Genomic DNA, 27256 nt, shown 5'->3' on the forward strand with positions numbered 1-27256 from the left:
TCTTGACTAGATGGACCTTTGTTGACAAAGTAATGTCTCTGCTTTTTAATATGCTGTCCAGGTTGGTCATAACTTTCCTTCCAAGGAGTAAGCATCTTTTAATTTCATGGTTGCAGTCACCATCTGCAGTGATTTTAGAGCCCCCCCAAATAAAATCTGTCACTGTTACCACTATTTCCCCATCTATTTGTCATGAAGTGATGGGACTGGATGCCATGACCTTAGTTTTCTGAATGCTGAGTTTTAAGCCAATTTTTTCACTCTCCTCTTTCACTTTCATCAAGAGGCTCTTTAGTTCTTTGCTTTCTGACATAAGGGTGGTGTCATCTGCATATCTGAGGTTATTGATATTTCTCCCAACAATCTTGATTCCAGCTTGTGCTTCATCCAGTCTAGCATTTCTCATGATGTACTCTGCATATAAGTTAAATAAGCAGGGTGACAATATACAGCCTTGACATACTCCTTTCCAGATTTGGAACCAGTCTGTTGTTCCATGTCCAATTCTAATTCTTGCTTCTTGACTTGCATACAGATTTCTCAGGAGGCAGGTCAGGTGGCCTGGTGTTCCCATCTTGTGAAGAATTTTCCACAGTTTGTTGTGATCCACACAGTCAAAGGCTTTGGTGTAGTCAGTAAAGCAGAAGTAGATCTTTTTCTGGAACTCTCTTTGTTTTTTTGATGATCCAGAGGATGTTGGCAATTTGATCTCTGGTTCTGCCTTTTCTAAGCCCAGCTTGAACATCTGGAAGTTCACTGTTCACATACTGTTGAAGCCTGGCTTGGAGAATTTTGAGTATTACTTTGCTAGGGTGTGAGATGAGTGCAATTGTGTGGTAGTCTGAGCATTCTTTGGCACTGCCTTTCTTTGGGATTGGAAGGAAAATGGACCTTTTCCAGTCCTGTGGCCACTGATTTGCTGGCATATTGAGTGCAGCACTTTCACAGCATCATCTTTCAGGATTTGAAATAGCTCAACTGGAATTCCATCACCTCCACCAATTTTGTTCATAGTGATGCTTCCTAAGGCCCACTTGACTTCACATTCCAGATGTCTGGTTCTAAGTGGATAACACCATCGTGGTTATCTGGGTCATGAAGATCTTTTTTGTATAGTTCTTCTGTGTATTCTTGCCACCTCTTCTTAATATCTTCTGCTTCTGTTAGGTCCATACCATTTCTGTCCCTTATAATGTATATTAAATATAATATAATGTACATTAGATATAATGTTATTATATATTAAGATCTTCTGCCCCTTTAAAAAACCAAGTTGCTTATATACTTACTATTGAGTTTTTAAAAAATTATTTATGTATTTATTTAGGCTGCTTTGCGTGGGCTTTCTCTAGTTGCAGCAAGGGGATGCTACTGCTCCTTGCAGAGCACAGGCTTCAGGAGCTGTGGCTGAGTTCAGCAGGCTCACTGTGGTGGCTTCTCCTGTTGCAGAGCACAGGCTTCAGGAGCTGTGGCTGAGTTCAGCAGGCTCACTGTGGTGGCTTCTCCTGTTGCAGAGCACAGGCTTCAGGAGCTGTGGCTGAGTTCAGCAGGCTCACTGTGGTGGCTTCTCCTGTTGCTGGGCACAGGCTTCAGGAGCTGTGGCTCCTGGGCTCTTATGAGTGCAGGCTCTGTAGTTGTGGTGCATGGGCTTGGTTGCTCTGAGGCATGTGGAATCCTCCTAGACCAGGGGTTGAACCCATGTCCCTTGCACTGGCAGGCAGATTCTTATCCATTGCACCAGGAAAGATAGTCCCTTACTATTGAGTTCTAAGAATTTTTTTTTTTGCTGAGTGAACTCCCTGGGAATTTTATACATATAGGATGATGAAGAAAAAAAGACAATTTTAACTTCTCCCCTTTCAAACTGGATGTTTAAAATTTTTTTCCATTGTTAAGCTGGCTATAACTAGACCAATTAGAAATCTGTTAGAACAAACATTCTTCCTTTGTTCCCAATGTTAGGGGGGAAAACATTCAGTCCTTCCCATTTAAGATGCTGTTAGCTGTAGGTTTTTCAGTTGATGCTCTTTATCAGGTTAGGAAGCCTTCTTCTATTCCAGGTTTTTTTAACCATGAATGGGTGTTGGATTTTGTCAAATGCTTTTTCTGTATCTAGTAAGATGATCATGAGAATTTGGTCTTCTATTACTATGGTGTATTACATTAATTTATGTTCAATTATTAAGCCAACTTTTTATTCCTGGGATAACTCCTTGGTCATGTATAATCTTTTTTATATGTTGCTTATGACTTGTTAAGATTTTGTTGAGGACTTCTGTGTACATTTTCACTAGTGATATGGGTTTGTAATCTTTTTCTTATGGTATCTTTGTTTGGCTTTAACATCAAGGTAATATCAGCTTCCTTCAATGAGTTGTTCCTCCTCTATCTTCTGGAGGAGACTGCTAAAGATTAACTCTTACTTTTTCCTAAAATATCTGATAGAATTCACTGTTACAGCCATCTGAGTTTAGGCACTTCTTTTTGGTTCATTTACTTGTTTTAGGTGTTTTAAAGGTTTTCTATTTCTTGCTGAGTCAGTTTTGGTAATTCGTGTCTTCCTCAAGATTTGTTCATTTCATCTAAGTCACCTAATTTTGGGGGGCATAAGTTGTTTATAATATTCTGATATGCTGCATAATGCAGCAGTTCAACTCCTAAATATCTACCCTAGAGAAATGAAAACATACAACCACATTAAAACTTGTAAATGCATACTCATATCAACAGTATTGAAAATGGCCCCAAACTGTATGTAACTCAAATGTCCATCTACTCGTATAATAAACAGAATATGGTATATCCACACAATGAAATACCACTCAATCATTAAAAGGAATGAAGTTCCAACATTACTCTGCAACATGGATAAACCTTGGAAATAGAAGGTCATATTATATGACTCCATTTATATTTGTCTGAGACAGGCAAATCCATAGAGACAGAGTAGACTAGTCATTGCCATGGATACTGGAGGAGTGAACAGGGAGAGACTGATAATAGCTATGGGGTTGCATATGGTTTACTATGAAACATTATTTTGGAATAAGAATTTGAGGCAGAGCATGTTTAGTTGAGATTATTAAGGGCTGCGGAATTTTTACAAGTTCTTAAAGACACATAAGAATAGGTATCTTTCTGGAGCAGAACAGTCATGATCATTCATTTTCTATTTTAGAAAAGTTTACCAGAAATATTGAATTTAACTCAGGAACACAATGAAAAGAAGTTAAATTAACCAATCATGAGGACCCCAAGGAGAAAATCTTTAGAAAGAAAGTAGAGTGCATTAGATAAACTATAAGATATTGAATGACTTTCATAAATAATATGAGTGAAAGAATATGCTACTTTTGTCAACAGAAAAAAAGAAACACAATATAGAAATGTCAGAGCAAAAGAGGCTATAATAAGAAAGTTATGGTCGAAACAGGAGTAAAACTAAAACAGGACATGATTTTGAGCTGACAAGAGGAAGAAAACAAAATCCATTTGACATCCGACTCTTGTAATCTTCTCTTTCAAGGAGCAGGGTTTAAGTGCCAGAAGATTACATTTTTTTTTTACCCTATCATGGGATGGCTTTGAACAATATTTATGCAAATTTAATACTATTGTGGGCTTCCCTGCTGGCTCAGTTGTAAAGAATCCACCTGCAATGCAGTAGAGGTGGGTTCGATCCCTGGGTCGAGAAGATCCTTTGGAAAAGGAAATGGCAACCCATTCCAGTATTTTTACCTGGGAAATCCCATGGACACAGGTGCCTGGTGGGCTACAGTCCATAGGGTTGCAAAGAGCCAGACAAGACTGAGCGACTAAACCGTTCCAATATTATCATACTCACTTTCTATTGCTATTTAACAAAGTACTACAAACTTAGCAACATAAAACAACATACATTTACTATCTTATAGTTTCTGTGGGTCAGGTGTGCAAGCACAGCCTAGATGGTCCTCCGCAAGGCCACAATAAAGGTACCAGCCAAACTGTTCCATTTTGTTGGCATAACTGGGGAAGAGTATGTTGCCAAGCTCACCTGGATTGTTGGAAAAAATCATTTGGCACAATTTGCTTGCTGCTCTAGACTAAATGCCAGTTCTTTCTGGCTGTAGCATAAAGGTCAACCTCAATGTTAGAGGTCACCCCCAGTTACCTGACTGGTGAGGTGGGTCTCTAGAGTAAGTCTGCTAACAAGACAGAGTCAAAAAAGCATGAACACTATGAGACAGACACCACGGTGGGGGCTCACCTTAGACTTTGTCAGAGTTATAAATTCTGATTGCTAATTTAATGTTTTGCTTTTGACAGTAAGAGTAAGGATAGCAAACTTACCCTTATACCATAATAAGAATAGAGGAACATGAGAAACTGTTTTAAGTATGAGAAGATAAGCAGCACAGTGTTGTGATCCCTGAAGAAAGAGAAACAAATGACGTGGGCCCTGTATTTGGAAGCACCTCTGTTTGCTTCTTTTGGGCGGCACTGGGTCTTTACCGCTCTGCACGAGTGTTCTCCAGCTGCGGTGAGCGGGGCTGCCCTTCGCTGTGGAGCGCGGGCCCCTCGCTGTGGCGGCCTCGCCTGCAGTGGAGCGCGGGCCCCTCGCTGTGGCGGCCTCGCCTGCTATGGAGCGCGGGCTCGCCTGCTGAGGAGCGCGGGCTCCTCCTCGCTGTGGGCCTCGTCTGCTGAGGAGCGCGGGCTCCTCGCTGTGGCGGCCTCGCCTGCTGTGGAGCGCGGGCCCCTCGCTGTGGCGGCCTCGCCTGCTGTGGAGCGCGGGCTCGCCTGCTGTGGAGCGCGGGCTCCTCGCTGTGGGCCTCGTCTGCTGAGGAGCGCGGGCTCCTCGCTGTGGCGGCCTCGTCTGCTGTGGAGCGCGGGCCCCTCGCTGTGGCGGCCTCGCCTGCTGTGGAGCGCGGGCTCGCCTGCTGTGGAGCGCGGGCTCCTCGCTGTGGCGGCCTCGTCTGCTGTGGAGCGCGGGCCCCTCGCTGTGGCGGCCTCGCCTGCTGAGGAGCGCGGGCCCCTCGCTGTGGCGGCCTCCCCTGCTGAGGAGCGCGGGCTCCTCGCTGTGGCGGCCTCCCCTGCTGTGGAGCGCGGGCTGAAGGCACAAGGGTTTTAGGCGCTGCAGAACGCAGGCTCAGCAGTTGCTCTGCACCGGCAGGTGGGTTCCTAACCACTGCGCCACCACGGAAGTCCCTGGAAGTGCTTTTCAAACCTCTGTGCCAGGGGAGGAAACTAAGTAGAGCACAGCGATTTCACTGACTCAAGGAGATGAAAACTACGGCTGAACGCCAAAATGGCTGGAGTCTGCAGGAGAGGGTAGTGGGAAGGAAGAAACCAGAGAAATCTCTCTAGAAATGTACAGCGGGGTTTCCTAGAATCTATAGTTGAATACTAAATTACACATGCACAGGGAAACACCATGAGTCCAAGCAGGGAGGATGTACTCCGAATGATCCTTGGAATTCATGCAGGACAAGGAGATACTCCGTATCTAACTACACAGAGAGGAGACGCTGTTGAGTTGGGCATTCATTAGAGACCCCAGAAGGGTCACACCTGAAACTAGTGAAGGCTACTTTAGGGCCAATCTAGTAAAGCTTAAAAAATAAATCTTGAAAGGGTCAAGCTAACCTGTAGTAATCTATCTGCCTGCCAAAACCAACTCAAAAACTCTTTAAAAGAAAACATAGAAATCCTGATGTATAATCCCCATCTCTTAAGAACAGGTAGATCTGTGAATATGATGGGGGATGCAATAACTACTCCTTTAACTGGATTATATCATATGACAAAGATGAGAGGACTGATTACCTTATATTTATAAGATTCTCTGTAGCAGCTGACTGGATAGAGATTTTCATGTTGCTTTTGAAGAAGCTGTTTAAGGTCATGGAGCTAGGACTTGGGGTTAGCCTGTGGGATTTGAGTGATCTAGCTCACAGCCAGCCAAAAAGAAAAAAAAGGGGGGGGGGGGGACTTCAGTTCTATAACCATATGGATAGAATTCTGAAAACTAACGAACTTAGAAGATCTTGGTCGTCATACGAGGTCACAGCCCCAGCCAACATCTTAACTTCAGCCTGGTAAATCCCTGAGCAGTGGACTTAGCTCTAATCTATGCCTAAACTTCCAACCTATACGTGGGATAATAAATGAGTATTGATTTAGGCCACTAAGTTTTAGCAATTGTTATGCACCAACATAAAACTAATGGTTGTAAAAATGACAACAATGTCTGCTCTTACCACTTCCCTCAGCTGGAATTTCTAGTCTGTGCAATACTGATCAATTGATGTGAAACAAAACCTATTTCACTGTTATAAAAGATGAAAAATGACTCTTAAGTATATGAAATGATGTTCAACTTTACATGATCAGAAGACTGAAATTTTAAAGTACACTGAGAGAACCTCCCTGGTGGTCAGAGGTTAAGAATCCACCTGCCACTGTGGTGGATGTGGGTTCCATCCCTGGTCCAGAAGATTCCACAGGCCACAGGGGCAGCCACGTCCTTCTACCACAACTACTGAGCCTGCGCAATACAGCACCCATGAACTGCAGCTGCTGAGCCCACGTGTTCCAGAGCCCGTGCCCCGCTGCAAGGAGAAGTCCGTGCACCACAACCAGAGAAAGCCATGTGCTGCAACGAAGACCCAGCACAGCCAAAAATAAAAAAGCAAAGTACACTGAGATATAACTTCTCACATATCAGACTGGCAAAAATTAAAGAGTGCATAGGCTATGGGGAAGCTGGCCCTCTCATGTATTATTAGTGGGACTGAAAATAAGTACACTCCTTTTGGAAGGCAATTTGATAGTATCCAAGAAAACTACATAGTTACCTTTTGACTCAGCAATTCTACAGTTTGAAATTTACCCTCAAGACACATTTCCAACAGTACAAAAATACTTATCCACATGGTTACTCCTGCAGCATGGTCAATAATTTAAAAATACTGGAAACAAATTCAATGTCCATACAACAGGAAAGGAGTTAAAATGTAGCATATCCACATAATGGAGTACTCTGCCACAATGAAACAAAATAATGAAGATTTCCATGAACTAATGTGGAGTGATTTTCAGAATATCTGTTAAGCTAAAAAAGGTCACCTAAGTACGCAGGAATGGCACAAGTGGGAATGGGATAGAAAGGATACAGAGAATTATGATAGAAAGGAATGACATTTTTCTAAGGAGAACTTTTTGTATAGTCTTGACTTATAAAACTGTTAATATCTCATATTCTTTAAAAAAAATCACAAGGATGGAAGGATAAACACTAATTTATATGAACAAAAAATAAATTAAATGGAATTTCAAATGAATAACGTAAATATACTGAAGGGCATATAAGAACTAACCCAGATAACTTTTGAACACAGTATTTGGACATCATGTCTTTAGGCTTAAGACAAGAACTCTAAACTGAACTGAATTAGTCGGTCTTTTCAGAGGCATGGGTTAGCAATTTTGAAATCCCTTTCTTTTCACTATAGGATTGTGCAATTAAGTAAGTTGTAACTGTTGATAATGGGAGCCAGGTTACTGTCACTGAGTTAAAATATGGAAAGAGATTAGGATAGAAAACAATGAACTAGAGGGTATTGGATTGGAACTGGAGATATCAGTATGAATTTGGAGGTTTTAAGGAGGCTGATTCTAGGCAAGAGGCAGAGAAACTTTAAGATGAGGCTGAACATCATGTGTGCCAAAAAAATCAGGAAGTACTCAAAGAATGCTAGGGACATGTCAAAAGGGCACAGAAGCCACTCTGAAGTAGTTCCCTTTGGCTAAATCTGGAAAATCTGAATAATAAATAAAAAGTGATAGTAGGATTGTAACCTATTGAATGCAGAAAGAATTTCTGAGTCCACACTGATACAGATAGATACATAGAGGAAAAGGAAAAGTTCATCCTTAGAGTTGAAAGCCAACTAATAAATTTAAAAGAAATGATGAAACTATATGAGAGTCAGAATAACATAGATTCAGGCAAAAATCAATAGACACTAGTGTATAAACATCTGAGGAACAGGATTTTTGCAGTCTCAAACTCCTCATAAGATACTAACTGTAAAGAGTAAAATAACTATACAATGTTATTACATTAACAATATACAATAACTATACAATGAAAAAATCTGGCAGATACCACCTTAATGAAATTACCAAAGTTAATAACACTGGGACTAATCAACAGCACGCGTCTCCACATAATGCACAAAGAGGGACTCAACATTACTTCTGTGGGATTCCTGCCCAAAGTACATAATCTGAATCTAACCATGACAAAACATCAGGTAAACCCAAATTAAGGGACATTCTACAAAATAACTAACTATACTCTTCAAAAATATCAATGCCACAAAACACAAAGATTCAAATTGTCCCAAACCAAATGAAACTAAAGAGACACAACAACCGAGTGTGATACATGACCTCAGATTCTCTTTTGCTGTAAGGAACATTACTGCTCCAACTGGCAAAATCTGAATGGGAGCTATTTACTAGATAATAGTAATTGAGTCAATGTTAATAACCTGATGTTTTGTAACTACTCTGGTTATATATAGAATTTCTTGCTTATTAAAAAATATATAGTAAAGTATTAGGGGTACAGGGGGCATATCTGTAATTTGCTCTTAAAAACAGTTCAGAAAAAAAACCACATACACAAACACAGGAAGAGAAACACACAGAAAGGGGAAAAGGAAGAGAGGAAGCAAATACAGTAAAATTTTAATATTTGGAAAATGTAAGGAAGAGATTTGGGATTTCTTTAAACTATTCTTATAACTTTTCTATACATCTGAAATGATGTTAAAAAAATTAAAGAAAAAGCTGTATGCACAAAAGTGTTCATTATAGTATTCATAATAGTGAAAACTTCATTCATTTAATAATTACTGGGCATCTTACATTCTAGGTGGTGTGCTGGACATGACAAATACAATAGTGAACAAGCAAGGCTAGTTATGTGGCTTACAGACTTGAGAAGTTTCCTGGGATTTAATATTTGCAGGGCTCAAACTGGAAAAGTTGGCTACCTTCTATAGAACTTAACCATGATGTCAGCATATAGAAATGTTTATGAAATTACAGTACGATCATTTGATATTAAGGCAAATCAAAACTAGAAAAGTAAAGACTAGAGTAACAGAGGAAGATGTTAAAAGATATTAAGTTAAAAAAAAAAGCAGGATACACTGTAAATACTATTAGAATTGTACATCTATGTACACATAAAAAAAGATATAAAAACAGTACTCATGATGACTTTGTCTTTCCTATTTGAATTTCCCATGTTAAAAATTTTAATGATTAAAGAAAAATTTCATTCCAACAGTTACTAACATTTCAGAAGACTGTCATAATTAAATGTACATAAATGGGCCAAGTAATTGAGTTTAAGAGAATTTGATTAGTCAGTTAAGATCACCAAAAAATTTTTTTTTTAATTTCCAGCTAGTTTCGAGTATGTATATCTTCTTAAAATTACCTTTTGCTTCAGATTTGTGCCATTTAAGAAATGCCATTTAATGTGCCATTTTATGAAATCTGCAAAGCTACTTGTTCTTAATGTCTGAACTATTATGATTTTTTTTTTTCAATAGAAGTGTATCTTTAAACCTAATGTAATATGACTTGTAATTTGTTTGGAAGGTAAAGTACACAATTTACCAGTTAATGCAGTTAGGGTAGACAGTAACTGCCGCAGAGGCAGGAATTTCATGTTCCTGGTGACCAACACAATAGCAACCGATCACCAACGGTTTGCATATTAAGCTAAGGTGCTGAATACGATACACTCTGGAACACAAGTTTTTAATTTACCTCTAAGACATCCAGAAATGGCAAGCCTTGGTAAGGTGAGAGCTGATGAGGTTTGTCATTTATAAACCTTGTATTTTACTAAAAACTGAGTATGTTTATTTTGTGAGAGGAAAAGTTTATAGCTTTCACCGAATTTTCAAAGAGGTCAAAGGCCCAAAAGTTATCAAAGGTACTGCTTTGAATAAACAATATTATGAAATTTTCTAACTTAGAAATTTAATAACTACATAAAACCATTTAATCCAATTTTTACATCATGGTTAAGTCACTTAAAATATGAGTGGAAAAAAATCAAATTTCCCAACTCCAGGTTAAATTTAAGCTTGATTATGAAAGATCATAAATCTATCCAATGATTTACTAGCATATAAATCAACCTGGTGAATAACTAGAAAACGTCTTCTGCAATATGTATCACTAAGAAGCTTCTGATGACAATACTAATTTATTTTAGATATATCTGGAAAATGTGCCATTTCACAGAAAATATTTATTCATTTTTACCATGAATGTGTCAAACACTAAGCTAGGCACTGACATTTCAAAAATGATAGTCACATCTTTTGAGATGTACAAAGTCTATTGGAAAAGAAAGAAGTATAAAAATTGTTTATAATATAGGCAGGTGGAAATAATTTCCTGGAGTAGCTAAGCAGTATACATCCAAGAAGAACTGATATCTAAGCTGGAGTAGTTTCATCACTAACAGAAAGAAGTGAAGGCTAGGATGGACATTTTACAGTGTGGGATGTTTACAAAGGTATGGAGGATCCTTCCTGTGTTTTGAGGATAGGATGGAGAAAAGATGAGTGGAAGATAAGGTCCAGACTGTAAACAGTTTACGAATTCATGTTGAATTTGGATGTTTTCCTGAATGCAAAAAGATGAACCTATTACACATTTTTAAGGGGAGGAGAAGTTAGTTGGAAAAAAAGTAACTCTGGGCCTTCCCTGGTGGCCCAGTGGTTAAGACTTGGTGCTTCCACTGCAGGTTCAATCCCTAGATGGGGAACTAAGATCCTGCTGCATGGCATAGCCGAAAAAAAAGAAAAAAAAGTAATGCTGAGGAGCAATGTAAAAGACAAACTAATGTGGGAAAGAAAAAAAGATAAAATCTTTATGTGAAAGCATTCTTTCTGGAAAAATGTATTATGCCTGATACTTTTTTAAGAGTTCAGGTTTTCACATATAGCTTTTCTTTTAAAAAAGCAATATATATTTTTAGTTAAAACCTTAGTTTACAATCTAATGGCAGATTCTCACAGAAACTTAGCGCGGGCCTCCTGTTTGCCTCACAGCCGCACACCTGGCTGCCGCTTACCTGTAACAGAGAGGTTAGTCACCGCAGCGCTGGTTAAAGGGAGGACTGGATTGACCGTGAGGGTAGTTGCTGCGCTGCTTGTCACAAGGCTGGGTGTGGTTGCCACCTAGAGGTCGCAAGTGAAAACATGCAAAAGCATTTAAAAACCAAAATTTAAAAATCTAAGTCCATACTATAGATTTATTTTTCCTATAAACATTTCTAAAATTCCAGATACAACAGAATAAAATTAAAGTGTCCAAAAAGAAATGATTTTGTTAATTACTCTCTGGTCTTGGAATTGAGAAAACTGACTTATGTGGAAAGGCTGCTTTCAGTAGATGGTTTTTCACTAATGTTACAAATGGCTTTGTCCAAGTTTTAATAAGAAATTCATTTAAAAATTCCCATATTTCAGTTACGTTGAATAATACTCTAAATCATTAAAAAATACTACACCATTATAAGTGATCTAAACAAGAAAACTCTTCAAGGGGATCATAGAATTTGGAGTTCTTGTTTATTACTTCTATTTTCAGCTATGTGGGGGCAAGACTGTCTTGATTTTGTTTTTAATGAAATCTCATTATGGAAAGAATATAAAACAAATTTTTAAAAATGGACAGTTTCTTTTTTTGAACTAACGTACATATTGATACACTAAAGTAGGAAATACTGCATTCCTTCTATCCCTCCTTCCTTCCTCCTTCTAGTACAAATAAATCCAAAATACAAAAGTCATGTACATAAAACAAAACTACCTAATACTATCATTTTCATAATTACTATCTCATGAACTTTATGATTAAAGTCTTACCAGTTAACAATCAAAGCTTTCACTTAACAAACTAGGAAGTACTATTAACGATGACTTTAGTTTGAAAAGTCTCCTTGGCATGGAGTAATATTAAATTAGAAATAAATTAACAAGAAAGTATCAGAAACGCAAACTCAACAAGACCCCATCTTTGGAATCCTGGTTGGAAACATGGCATCACATTCACAATTATCCTAAAGATCAAGCGAGACACATGACAACTATACGTCCCTTCAGTCTAGGAATACTATTTTAACGCTAACAGCAGAGGATTCAATAAGGTTACAAACAAAAGGTCCACATCAATACAAACTCAGAGTGAAAGGTTATCTGGGAATTTATTGTCACTTAACCATGTAAGTAAAAGTTTAATAAATAGAGCCTTTAGAACCCAAAAAGAATAAAGAGCAACTATTTTTTACATAACTGAAATTAGCTGCAAACTGACTCCCAGTTATAGAGTAACCTAATAAACTATAGCAGAGAAGAGAATAATGGAACTGCAATGAAATAGGAAAGGATTAAAACTGTTTAAAAAAGAAAGATCAGTTAAGTTCTTGGGTTAACAACAAGAGATTTCATTACTTTGGTAACATTTAAAATATAAATTTATATACCTTTATTCAACATGAATATATAAAATAGATTCCTATAATGATATAAATTCATTTGATATGTCATTCATAATGTAAACACTGGCCCTTGAGCATGCGCCCTTGCATCCCATCCTTACCAGTGAGGCTGGGCTGGGGAAAACTGCTTTGATAGGCGAGCTGCTGGTCCCACCACTGCTAGGTGGGTTGATTCTTTTTTCCTTCTGGCGGCGGTTACAAAACCAAACACGTATTACCTCCTTTTCCATGTTAAGTTGATCAGCAATCATGGTGATTTCTTCCGAGGTAGGCTTTTGATTCTGAAGGGGAAAATAATAAACTCATCTGTTGGAAAAACTTTCTGAACTACAGGCATAACCATGTCATTAAACGAATAAGCAAACGGGAAGAGAAACAAGAGAGTGAAGTTGGGCTATACAGGGCCATATGACTCCACTTCTAACAAAAAACTTCTATATTCTAATAAACATACATTTATTAAATGCAGTCATATTAACTTAGAATATTATTCTTGAATATATATATGTATATTTGTAAGGGCAATTAATCATGAATGAAATTAATGCTTTATTTATTAGTGGGAATTTAAGAATTTTTCCAGTGCTTCACACACATAATCTCATTTGGACAATGTGAGGAAGGTAAGAGTTCTGGTTCCAAACAGTAGAATTTAGCCAAACCAAACTACTTGCGTTTTCCCTGTACATAACATTAGTATTACACAGATAATCCCATGTTCATGAAAAGTAAAATCCTCACTAACCTCCAAGAAACTCTTCTCTAAGGCCACACGAATGTTGGTCTCTATGCTGGTGCGTTTCTTCCTCCTACGGTTCAAGCCCTCAATTCCCATCCCTGGAGAATTCAGGGCACTTGGGCTGGAGAGAGCTGAATCAGATGAGAGGTTCTCTGTAAGAAGGAAGAAAACATGTAAATCAAATTAGCTGAGCATGATTCATGCACATAATATACATATTAACAACAACAACCAACCAAAATATTTTAGGCTTAAAGCAAGTATGGAAGGTTATTATAACTTACATTAAAATATGCTCACTACCATGGATCTTTCCACTGCTCTTATTGGCATTCTCTGTCTCAGGATGGTTCATTATATTGTCACTGCTATTCTTTGATTTGTTTCTGACAAAGCAGTCTACTACTCCTCTCTATACTCTAAGCTCTACCTCTTCTGCTTTTATGAGACAGCTCTGCTCTTCTGTTTTGGTTTTGCTTGCTCTTTTATTTATTAACTCTAGGGATGAAAGGAAGAAAACTTGGAAATTATTGACTGTCAAATGTTTATCTTGCAAATGACCTCTCATTTTATTTCACTGGTATTCCTTCTCCTTCCCCTCAAACCAAACAATGAAACACTTTTAAACCATTTGAAATTTAAACAAGATTCAGTCATTTAATAGTTTAATGACCCTGAGCATGTCAGAGACATCTCTGAGTTTCTTTCCACTCTATGTTCTACGAAGGGAACAGACCAGTGGTTCTCACCTGTGGAACTCAGTAAGATTACAGATGCTGAGGCCGTATGTAGAACAACGAAATCAGACTGTTCAAAGCTGGGAGTAACAGGTTTGTCTTTGCCAAACACCTGAATTTTGTTCACATCTACAATGAGAACCACAGTCTAGGGGATCTCTATGATTCTATGACTCAAAATTCAAAATTTCCAAAGGGAAACCGCAGCACGAAGCATGTAAGTTAAAACTAACAGCTCAATTTTTTTAACGTATAAAAAGGTGGTCATTTTAAAAAAATTAAAGTATAATTGATTTACAATATTCTGTTGGTTTCAGGTATATAGCAAAGTGATTCAGTTATAAATACATTTTTTCAGATTGTATTTCACTATAGAGTATTACAAGATGTTGAATATAATTCTCTGTACAATACAGCAGCTCTTTGTTGCTTATCTATTTTATGTATAGTAGTAATTTGTATTTTTTGTATTTATTAAACCCATACTCCTAATGTGTCCCTCCCTCCTTCTCCCATTTTTGGTTAACTATAAGTTTTTTTTCTATGTCTGTGATTCTGTTTCTAAATGAATACAGATTCATTTGTATTATTTTTTGGATTCCACACATAAGTGGTATCATATAGTAGTTGTCTTTGACTCATTTACTAAATATAATATTCTCTAGGTCCATCCATGTCGTTGCAAATGGTAATATTTCATTCTTTTTTATGGTTGAGTAATAGTCCATTGTATATACATACCAGTGTGTGTGCTCACTTTTAATAACAGAGCAGAAATACTATCAGGAACAAGCTTATAAAAATCCATGGAGGAAGAACCAATAAACTTGTCTTTCAAGTTTATTTAAATACATAGGCCTTCTTATCCTCTTCACCTTCCTTCAACCATCTCTCATTCTGGGCTCAAATACAAGAAATGTTCCAAAGCTAAAAACTATTGCTGATTATGTAACCTTGCAATTACTAGACTGTTTAAATGAATTAGATCTCTAATTTATGCAGTCATAATTTATGTTGATCCTCCCAAGATTAGTGAGCTTCAAGATTCTGTAGTATCAATAATGTAAAAAGAAATATAATCCCCATTTATACAACAATCCCTCCTGTAAAATTTCAATGAACAACAAGGAAATATATATATTTTTTAATATATTCACCCACCTGCATCATTTAGCCACTTCTCCAAAAGTGGCTTTAATTTGCACATGTTCTTAAAGCTGAGGTTCAAGGCTTCAAAACGAGAGATGGTAGTTTGGCTGAAGTCATTTCCATACAGTTTACCCATAGCAAGCCCAACATCGCCCTGCACAATAATACGGGAATAGGAAAAGAGAGAGAGAGAACATTCATGTAATGTTTATGGTCTTTACTCGAGGGTGCTGCTCCAGTAACTGTTCTAGACAAAGAATCAACAATCATTCCATTTACTGGGTTCCACAAAGACATCCATCCCTACGCTGAGCACAGTCTGCCAGTGAAGGTTCTTGTTAATCAGGCCTCAGTGGTGAAAACATTCCAAACCGTCCCATGCTCCTTCCACGTTGAATCTGTTCTTAATAATTGAAATATCAAGTATTTCTGCCAACTCTCAAAAGGTAGTGCTGCTATTCTACCAAGTCATTGACGCAACCACAGTGATCTACGTAATCTTTAAAAACCAGTTAACCTGTATCACCTACAGGGTTAACAGATGTAACTGTCTGGATAACCTTAGATATTTCTGAACTAATCCAACTTCACATAAATCACTTTAAATCTTAGAAATTATGCTTCGTTCTTTAATTTTTTTCCTGTAAAGTATTTCTGGAAGCTGTTAGAAAAAAATCTCCTTTGTGCTCTTAGTTTGGATTTCAAAGTTTGTTACAAAAACCAGGTATTCTAAAAAGACTACTTCTGTAACCATTATAGAAATTCACAGTAGAGAGTTTTGACCCATTTAGTCAAAACCTTTATGGGCACTGGAAACTTGGTAACCTTATAGCAATAGAACAATGATCCCTTGAATATACTGCAAAAAATATCTTTCTCTATAAGCCTTTGAAATGTATGGAGGGCTTTTCCTCCAGCTGAAACCTCTCTTATTGTATATATATAGGTAATACAAAGTGTTAGTTGCTCAATTGTGTCTGACTCTTTGTGATCCCATGGACTGTAGCCTCTGTCCTTTGGATTCTCCAGGCAAGAATACTGGAGTGGGTTAGCCATTCCCTTCTCATGGGATCTTTCTGACCCAGGGATCGAACTTGGGTCTCCTGCATCACAGGCGGATTCTTTACTGAGCCACCAGTTAAATAATAGAAATAATTCACACTCTCATTTCAAATAGTTTAGTGACAAGACAGAAAGGCAACACTTCTGGTCCAAAATACTACATAGCTAATTCTACTAAGACAGCCAACTCCCAACTATCTTGGCAACACTCGTTTTGAATTAGGAATATCTAACTCCCTTGATTTATCTCCCCTACAAACTACCTTTTGGATAGAACATTGTCTATTAGCACTTACATAAAGGGTTAGTCAGTGAAAAGAAAGAATATTTCTTTTTAAACTCCATTTCCTACTGGTGAGCAAATTGTAACAAAGAGCTTAACAGAGGAGAAATGTTGGATAAAGATAAAATGAGACTTTGAGAATACCTGAACTCCAACTGATCTATATTCTAATCTTTCCCATAGAATAGCTACCAGCTGCATGTATATTTTAAATTAATTCAAAGCAGATAAATTACAATTTTAGTTCCTTAGCACCACTAGCCACCTTTCAAGTACTCAATAGGCACATGTGGATAGTGGTTATCCTACTGGACAGCACAGATACAAAATCATAAAAGGTTTTATTGACAGCTGCGAATATACTATCTCATAGAAGCGGAACAGAAGCAGACCATCACATTTAAATAATTTCGTTGACTAAAAAGCAACAGATGCCTCGGTTAATGTACTAATTTTCACTAATTTGATATAAGCTTGGTTTAGTGCTTTTGTAACACACAACCACCTTGGGTTCTCCTCACAGAGTAAATGTTTCAACAGTTAACTCATACATAATCTGAACTAAATAATATCCTTTGATTTTTTTTTTAAAGCAGAGAAGAAAAGGAATGAAGATTGAGATTAGGAAATAATGAATGTATCACATGTGAGGGATGGTGTTAGAATATGGCATGCCTTCTAATTATGTAATAACATCTACAGCAGTCCTTTAATAACAAATTATGTAGTTAGAAAATACTGTTTGAAACACCTAATAACATGTATATATACTCAGAGAACAGTAATTTGTTTGTTTCAACTAATAACTCGAAAGTCTAACTTATCCTCTGAGTGAATGTGTATAAACTGGATACAAAGCAATGTTTTAAAAAACTACAATTGAAGTATCTGACATAAAACATGTTGATCTTCCCATTCTGCATCACTAATGTGTGCCTTAATCCACACAGCCAAGGTTTGTGAAATGTTGCCACTGCTAAGTCAAAGTTATTTTGAAAAATAAGGAAGGGGTGTGCCAAAGAATAGGATAAACCCATAAGCAGAACACCAGATCACAGGGAAGCTCCTTTATCAAAAAAAGAGAGAGGGACTTTCTTGCTAGTGCAGTGGTTAAGAATCCGCCTTGCAGTACAGGGGATGTGGGCAGCGAGATCCCACATGCTGCGGAGTAATGAAGCCCGTGCATTACAATGAGAGCCCACATGCCATGTGAAAGATCCTGCGTGAGGCGATGAAGACCCGTATGCCACAATTAAGACCCCATGCAGCCAAATACACAAATACTAAAAAAAAAAAAAGGAAAGAGAAAAAGAGAGAGAAACAACCCTGGCAATGTGTTGGGTCAAACGCCGCAGAAAGGCAAACCACTATTTGGTATAAAAGTTCAAGGTTTTTAAAAGCCTTAACAGCCTTGCCCTATCACTTGGGCAACAATCTCCTAGGAAACGAACAGTAAGCTACACTGAGAGCTTTAGAGCTGCAGCACTGCTAAACATGCCAACCTTACACTTATTTAAGCCTATTAGTTTATTTCTGTCAACCTAGTTCTATATTATCTTAGCTTTCTTTTTAAAAGCCAGTCAGATGGTTTAGATAGTTCAAAAGTACTAAAATCTTTGTGAATTATAGTTTGTTTCTTCATAACTGAGACTCTTCACAAATACGCATTTTCTCTAAAATTTTTATATCTATTAAAAAACATTTTATGTTCTCAATATATAATGTTTGAGCAAAAATAAATTACCAAAGAAATATAAGGAACAAAACGGATATCATCCTTGATTTTTCATCTACCAGAGTAGGTGGTATGTTACTACACTTTCAACATGAAATAATTTGGATAATATTTTAGTGCTGGCTTAGATTTTAAACAGTAATTATATTCTCTGGGGAAAAAACCATCAGGCTTTTCCTGATTCTATTGAAACACCCAATCTAATCTATACTTCAGTAATTTTATTTCACCTAATGATCTTGCTATGACCAGTGCATTCTCTTGGCAGAACTCTATTGGCCTTTGCCCTGCTTCATTCTGTACTCCAAGGTTAAATCTGCCTGTTACTCCATGTGTTTCTTGACTTCCTACTTTTGCATTCCAACAACACAACAGAAGACTCTACACATGGACATCACCAGATGGTCGACACCGAAATCAGACTGATTATATTCTTTGCAGCCAAAGATGAAGAAGCTCTATACATTCAGCAAAAACAAGACCAGGAGCTAACTGTGGCTCAGATCATGAACTCCTTATTGCCAAATTCAGACTTAAATTGAAGAAAGTAGGGAAAATCACTAGACCATTGAGGTATGACCTAAATCAAACCCCTTTTGACTATACACTGGAAGTGAGAAATAGATTTAAGGGACTAGATCTGATAGAGTGCCTGATGAACTATGGATGGAGGTTTGTAACAATGTACAGGAGACAGGGATCAAGACCATCCCCCGAAGAAAAAGAAATGCAAAAAGGCAAAATGGTTGCCTGATGAGGCCTTACAAATAGCTGTGAAAAGAAGAGAAGCCAAAAGGAAAGGAGAAAAGGAAAGATATACCCATTTGAATGCAGAGTTCTAAAGAACAGCAAGGAGAGACAAGAAGCCTTCCTCAGTGATCAATGTAAAGAAATAGAGGAAAACAACAGAATGGGAAAGACTAGGGATCTCTTCAAGAAAATTAGAGATACCAAGGGAACATTTCATGCAAAGATGGGCTCCATAAAGGACAGAAATGGTATGGCCCTAACAGAAGCAGAAGATATTAAGAAGAGGTGGCAAGAATACACAGAAGAACTGTACAAAAAAGATCTTCATGACCCAAATAATCATGATGGTGTGATCACTCACCTAGAGCCAGACATCATGGGATATGAAGTCAAGTGGGCCTTAGGAAGCATCACTATGAACAAAGCTAGTGGAGGTGATGGAATTCCAGTTGAGCTATTTCAAATCCTGAAAGATGATGCTGTGAAAGTGCTATACTCAATATGCCAGCAAATTTGGAAAACTCAGCAGTGGCCACAGGACTGGAAAAGGTCAGTTTTCATTCCAATCCCAAAGAAAGGCAATGCCAAAGAGTGCTCAAACTACTGCACAATTGCACTCATCTCACACGCTAGTAAAGTAATGCTCAAAATTCTCCAAGCCAGGCTTCAGCAATACGTGAACCATGAACTTCCAGATGTTCAAGCTGGATTTAGAAAAGGCAGAGGAACCAGAGATCAAATTGCCAACATCTGCTGGATCATTGAAAAAGCAAGAGAGTTCCAGGAAAACATCTCTTTCTGCTTTATTGACTATGCCAAAGCCTTTGACTGTGTGGATCACAATAAACTGTGGAAAATTCTGAAAGAGATGGGAATACCAGACAACCTGACCTGCGTCTTGAGAAACCTGTATGCAGGTCAGGAAGCCACAGTTAGACCTGGACATGGAACAACAGACTGGTTCCAAATAGGAAAAGGAGTATGTCAAGGCTGTATATTGTAACCCTGCTTATTTAACAGAGTACATCATGAGAAACGCTGGGCTGGAGGAAGCACAACCTGGAATCAAGATTGCTGGGAGCAATATCAATAACCTCAGATACACAGATGACACCACCCTTATGGCAGAAAGTGAAGAAGAACTAAAGAGCCTCTTGATGAAAGTGAAAGAGGAGAGTGAAGAAGTTGGCTTAAAGCTGAACATTCAGAAAACTAAGATCATGGCATCCGCTCCCATCACTTCACGGCAAATATATGGGGAAACAGTGGCTGACTTTATTTTTCTGGGCTCCAAAATCACTGCAGATGGTGACTGCAGCCATGAAATTAACAGATGCTTACTCCTTGGAAGCAAAGTTATGACCAACCTAGACAGCATGTTAAAAAGCTGAGACATTTTGTCAACAAAGGTCAGTCTAGTCAAGGCTATGGTTTTTCTAGTGGTCATGTATGGATGTGAGAGTTGGACTATAAAGAAGGCCGAAGAATTGGTGCTTTTGAACTGTGGTGTTGGAGAAGACTCTTGGAGTCCCTTGGACTGCAAGGAGATTCAACCAGTCCATCGTAAAGGAGATCAGTCTTGGGTGTTCATTGGAAGGACTGATGTTGAAGCTGAAACTCCAATACTTTGGCCACCTGATGGGAAGAGTTGACTCATTGGAAAAGACCCTGATGCTGGGCAGGAGGAGAAGGGGAGGACAGAAGATGAGATGGCTGGATGGCATCACCGACTCAATGGACATGGGTTTGAGTGGACTGTGGGAGTTAGTGGACGGGCAGGCCTGCGTGCTGTGATTCATGGGGTCACAAAGACTCGGACACGACTGAGTGACTGAACTGAACTGAATGATCTTGCATCATTTTACATAAATGTCATTCAGTTTAATTCTTTTCCTGCTTTATTTGTGACACGTTAATCAAAGAGTAAGTCAGCAGGAATGGTTAGAACAACAAGCTATATACCTACAGGCCTGTTTAAACCATTAAATTCATTCCACTTTAAAAACCCTCTGTTAGGTGACATTTTAAAATTTAATTTGGATTTTGATTAATTTGGAGTTTTCATCTTCAACAGATTCCTATTTAGTTAATCAGCCTCAGTTTGGTATTACTCTGTGTTTCTGTGTTACGTGTTTCCATTACTGCTTTCTTTTCCCCACAAACTATTTTAAACAAGTCTTTCAAATATTTCCCCTTTCAGCTACTATAACAAGAATAAAGTAATCTTTATTTCTCTCATTCTTACTTATATATAACACGAAGGGCTAGAACCAAACGTTTTTCAAACGACACAGCTTAATATAACAGTAAATTATATATTTATACATGAATAAAAATAACGAAAGTCTAAACTTATAAATGCAGGAAATGGCTAAGAAAAAGTTACAGTCCAAAATTAAAAACAAACCTGAGAAATATACTGCTCCCTAGAAGTCTCTTTGGACATGGAATGCAAATATTTGAACCTGGCCAAGGAAGGAAGCCTGTTAAAGGCAGGTTCATCCTACCTGAGTGAATCCAAGTTTGATTCGTCTTTGTTTGAAGGTCTTGGCAAACTGCTCAAGCTCCTCAAGGTCGCTGGGCTCCTCCAAGCTGGGAGTGTCAATCCGCTTTGGTGTTGCCTGGCTCTGTGGAAGCGTCTGAATTGGGGTTGCTGCTATTGTGCGTGTTGGGGTTGCTGGCTGTTAGAAAAGGAACAGAAGAATAAGAACAAACATACACTAAGAAATTTAAGTTTATATCTGGAATGCTGCAAGTAAACAATTTACAGGAACAGCTATACTCAAGAACTATGAAGACCATAAACACTGCGGCAGGTACAACCTAACACCCAGTCAGAAAAGCAGAGTGCAATGTTATATACACCACAATTACAGTTAAGGTTAAACTCGTACATCTGTGGAAAAGACTCGAATATACAAAAATGAAATCCATTATCCTTGAGTTTTCAAATGGTCTGAATACATGCATCTCATGTCATTTAATAAATCAGTCTTCACTTTTAAGAACCTGTATCACAAATATGCCACTTAAACTATAAGTTTCAAAACAGCAGGAACCATCCCTGTCTTATCACTATCGTATCTCCTACTTGTAATAGAATATTATAAAAAATAGGATTATTAAAAACTATTTTAAGGGGGAAAAACAAATCACCTATAGTTTAAATAACTTAATAGCTTCATTTCTGACCATTTGTTCAAGTTTTCCTCCATACAGCTTCATTTTTACACTGTTAAATTTCCATAACCTCTAGACGTTTTCTTCCTCCCTCACTTCTACTGATACATTGTTAACCTTAACTGTAATTATAGTAACAAAATTTTATACTCTGCTTTTCTCCCTTAATATTAGGTTTCAATTTTTTCTACTATGGTGTTTCACTCATCCTAATTGTCAAAGGTGGGCTGAAAGGTAATATTATCAAAATAATTTATTTAACCATTTCTTTATCGTTAGACATTTTTCATTTGTTTTTACTAACATAGATGATACCACAATGAAACACTGTGCATACAGTCATTTTTTTCCACCTTTCTAATTAGTTCTTTGAGATAAATTCAGAAAGGATTATCTGTAACTGGATAAAGAGCATACCATACACAATTTCATGGCTTTTGGTATGCATCATAATGCTGGTTCTCAGTATACAATGTTCTCCACATGACTGGTGTTTGCAATTTTAAAAAATGTTTTACTAATTCAGGAATAAACTGTATTTTGCTAATGCCTTAATTCATATTTCTTATTACTTAAAGCCAAAATTTTCCCATGTGTTAATTATTACCTGTACTCCCTTTCATGTGAATTAACTTCACATCCATAACCCATTTATATATTAATGGTATCCTTATTCTCAAAGAGCTCATCAAATGTTATCGATTAAGCCTTTGTCTGTTGTATTAATAAATATAATTTTCTCGCTCTGCTTTTCTCCTTTTATTTTTCAGTGTACGTAAGTTATGAATCATCATTTGGGTGAACTATTTTTTCTTCCTAATATCTGCTGTTGCTTCAAATCTGAGAAAGCTTTGACTTATTTCTAGCTTGGATAAAATTCCTTTTAATATCCTGTTTCTTCTATGTCTATAACAATGTTTAATTATTTAAATCCATCTAAAGTTTATTTGGGGACATAAGGGTATAATCTATCTTGTTTGACTCACAAGCTCTGAGTAGAACCCTCCCTTCTGAGGAATCATTAGTGAGAGGCGCTGCCCTGACTGCATCGTAACTGCTCAGTTAAGCCTTCCTGTGAACAGAAGCCCAGGTGAGAGATTACAGGACAGGATTACAGATGAAGTCTCTGGTTATGTGCTTTTTTTCTTATAATTTTAATGTGTCATATACCCCTAAATTTTACCTCATTAGTAATATGCTCTCTCCAACTGAACTAACTGCTCCTGAAAACTACATAATAGGAATTACACATGCCTACACTTCGGATAAGCTCTTCTCTACCGTCCCTCTTCAATGAAGACAACAAAATTAATCTCTCTGGCGTGCTGACACTGAGAAAATTTTAACCTGACCACCTGGAGGAGCCCAAAACTTGACCAACCAAGTTAAGAGTCCTATGTGGTTATAACTTTCCACTGAGACTGGTTGATGGTTAGAGATGTGTCTCAACTATCAGACAATTGCTTTATTTCCAGGCTTGAAGTAGCCCCATTCTCAAATAATAAAGGACTAAAAATAGCTTGGGTACCTTTTGGTGGAGTGGTTACAGATAAGTTACCCCAACTCCAGAAACCTCAGGCTGGACTGGGCCAGATCTAGAAATAGTAGAGTAAAATTCAGTGAGCAGGGGTCAGGATGACGCTATCAGCCCTGCCACTGTTTACAAAGCTCACAGGTCAGAAAGGAATTGCCACTATAGGTTTTCTTTTCAACCTCATTTTCGTAATTCAGCTTATTCACAATTAAATGCACCATTTAAAAGTGTACAGTTGGATGGGTTTTGACAACTATATTTAGTCATAAAACTGCTATAAGCGATTAAGATGCAGAAAATTTCCATCACCCTCAAAAGTTTCCTGGGCCCTTTGTTGTCAATCCTCACCCCTAGCCCCCATCCCCTGGCAACCACTGATTTGATTTCTGTCCCTACAGCTTTGTCTGTTGTAAAATGCCATATAAATTGAATCATGCAGTATACAGGTTTTTATGTTTGTCTTCTTTCACCTGATATAATGCTTTCGAAATTCATACATGATGTTGAATGTATCAGAAGTACATTTGTTTCTATGGCTGAGCAGCAATCCATCATATAGATATGTCAAAATTTATGGTATCTATTCACCAGTTGATGGATGTTTAGGCTGTTCATAAAAGCTCTATGAACATTCATATACAGGTCTTTGTGTGAGCAAATGCACTCATTTCTGAGAGTACAGCTGCTGAGTCATGAGGCGTATTTAACTTGAGAAGAGACTGCCGAGCTCTTTCCTAAAGTGTCTGCATCAATCCGCAACCCCAGTGGCAATGTTTAAGAGCTGGGTTTGCTTATATTCTCATCAACACTTGGTACTATCATAGTCTTTTTAATTATGCCTGTTCTTCTGGTATGTAGTGATATTTCATTTGCATTTTCCTCATGACTGATAATTTTGAGCATCTTTTCATACACTTATTGGGTATTTAACATGCCTTCTTTGGTAAAATATCTTCAAATACTTTGCACACACCCCCTTAAAAAAAAAACAAACAGGTTGTCTTATTGCGTTGTATGAGTTCTTTATATAAACTGGATATAAATCTTTTATTAGATATAAGTTTCAAGAATATTTTCTTCCAGTCTGTGGCTTTTCTTTTCATTCTTTCAACAGAAGCTTTTAATTTTTATGAAATTAAATGTATTACTTTTTTTCTTTTATGGTTAGTGCTTTTTGTGTCCCACTTAAGAAATTACCTTATCCAGGGACACAAAGATTTTTCCTTAAGTTTTTTTCTAGAAGTTTAGGTCTGCATTTAGGTTTAGGTTTAGGTCTAAAGTTCGGTTAGGTTTAAGTTTAGGTCTCCATTTCAAATTAATCTTTGTATATGACTGTGAAGGAGAAGAGGGTGACAGAGGATGAGATGGTGGGATGGCATCACTGGTTCAATGGATGTGAACTTGGGCAAACTGCGGGAGACGGTGAGGGACAGGGAGGCCTGGCGTGCTGCGATCCACGGGTTCCCAGAGTCGAACACGACTGAGCAACAACAATAATATCGTGTGAGATAAGGAGTGAGGTTCTTTTCTTTTTTTTGCCTATGGATAGCCAGTTGGCTCTCGATATGCAAGTCTATTGGACTTCTGCTCTATTTCTATTCACATGCCATTATCACACTGTCTTTCTTACCATAGTTTTTTTTTTTTCTTATCATAGTTTTATAATAATTCTAGACAACAAGTAACCCTTTAACTTTCTCACTTTTCAAAACTGTTTGGCTATTCCATGACCTCTTCAATTGTGTACAAATGTTAGAAACATAATACATATTTCTTCAAAGAAAGCCTGTAGATATTAATTGGGATTGTGTTGAATTTATAGATCAATTTGGAGAGATCTTATTTTACCAATCGAAGTCTTCATGAACACATTACATCTCTCCATTTACTTAGGTTTTCTTCAATTTCACTTAGCAAGATTTTGTAGTCTTCAATGTATAGGTCTTATAAACGTTTTGTTAAATTTATTCTTAATTAGTGCAAATATTTTTCTTAATTTCAATTTCCAAATGATTTTTATTAATATACAGATTTTTGTTTATTGACTTTGTATCTTGCTTGCTAAGTTACGAATTAACTTTGCATCATACTTGCTAAGTTCACTTATGAATTCCAGCAACATTTTTGTACATTCCTCTGAATTTTCTACATAGACAAGCATGTGGTCTGCCACAGGAGACCCTTCCTTTCTAACCTACATGTTCTTTATTTTTCTTATCCTACTGCATTGCTAGGCTCTTCAGCACAATGCTGAATAAAAGTGGTAACAGTGCATAACTTTATAATTTTTTTTTTTTTTTTGGCAGATGCCTTTTAGTAGGTTGAGTAAGTTACTTTCTGATACTAGAAGAGTTTTTTTTTTTTTTAAATCATAAACAGTTGTTGAATTTTGTCAAATCTAGTAATTTGTTAGTATTAAGTGATAACTTCCACAGTTATGAACAAAGAGAATCAGAGATGGAAGGGGAATTGAGGATCAGCTAGTTTAATCACCTACTTTACAGATAAGGAAACGCAGGTGCAGAAAGGAGAAATGATATGCTCAAAGTCACAGCTAGGAAAGAAACAGAACTAGGTCTAAAGCCTAAACCTCTAGATGCCTAAACTTGTACTTTTCCTATAGTTAAACTCTGGAAGAAATTAGCTAAAGCAACATATGAAAGTTGAGATGGAATAAAACACAGAGATAAGAGTTTCTTGGCAGTTTCTGAGAAAGAGCAAAGAACAATGACGGCTTTAACTGAGGCGCTAGGTGTCTAGTTCAAGTGGTAATCTCTACTGTCATTTATCAGGGGGGAGGGTGGTTAAAGAGCCAGAATGCATTACTCATTCAGTACTAACAGTTATTCTTTATGAACATGTAAGAAAATAGGGACTCGTTGAAGGTTTTCAAAGACTACATCAATTTGGCAGCTTTTTTTTAATGAAGCTGATAAACCTAGCTTTGAAATTTTGGTGAGTTTTTAAAAACTATTTGAATTATTTTTATTAGGGAGCTGAATTAGACACAGCCCCAAAGTATCTCAAGACAACAGGATAAAAGAAAGTAACCCTCAGGAAGAAAACTGACCTGGGAGGTGAGGGCGATGCTTGGCTGAGACTGTAGGAGGTTGGCTTGGCTTTGCTGAGGTAGTTGTGTTAAAAGATTTTGCGCTTGCAGGAGACCTACAAAACACAAACATGTTATGTCCAACATTAAAGATTACATTGAACATACGGCATAAGAAAGTGAAGTGAAAATTTTCAACTGATATCCTGATAGTCCTACTCGTCTTAAAACTCTTAAGGTCTTATCTGCCTACAATTCAGTCTTATTAAATACAATTTGGGCAAGAAGATACGGAAAAATGTAAAACTGGTATATGTCTTTGGTATAACCTAACTTCTCTGGTTGATCAATTTTTTTTTTATTTTAGGAAGGAATGGATGAAAGTGAAGAGGTATTTGAAACTCTGAAGAAAAAACACAAAGCTCAACTTCTTAACCCAAAAGTCATTAGAAACTGTT

General features: G+C 37.4%; 1 protein-coding gene across 4 annotated transcripts in view; it reads right to left on the reverse strand.

Moving 5' to 3' along the window:
* The window catches only part of POU2F1 (POU class 2 homeobox 1), a 195722-nt gene that overhangs the window by 17491 nt on the left and 150975 nt on the right, over positions 1-27256 (reverse strand). For all 4 annotated transcript variants that reach the window (XM_043450202.1, XM_043450207.1, XM_043450222.1 and 1 more), the window contains 6 exons: positions 26820-26914; positions 21543-21716; positions 15218-15359; positions 13326-13471; positions 12682-12861; positions 11153-11258 (listed from right to left, as the gene is read on the reverse strand). In XM_043450202.1, coding sequence (XP_043306137.1) covers positions 11153-11258; positions 12682-12861; positions 13326-13471; positions 15218-15359; positions 21543-21716; positions 26820-26914 — 843 coding nt within the window. The remainder of the gene's footprint in view (positions 1-11152; positions 11259-12681; positions 12862-13325; positions 13472-15217; positions 15360-21542; positions 21717-26819; positions 26915-27256) is intronic.

This window comes from Cervus canadensis, chromosome 2 (genome assembly GCF_019320065.1).
Source record: "Cervus canadensis isolate Bull #8, Minnesota chromosome 2, ASM1932006v1, whole genome shotgun sequence".
Lineage (NCBI taxonomy): Eukaryota > Metazoa > Chordata > Mammalia > Artiodactyla > Cervidae > Cervus > Cervus canadensis.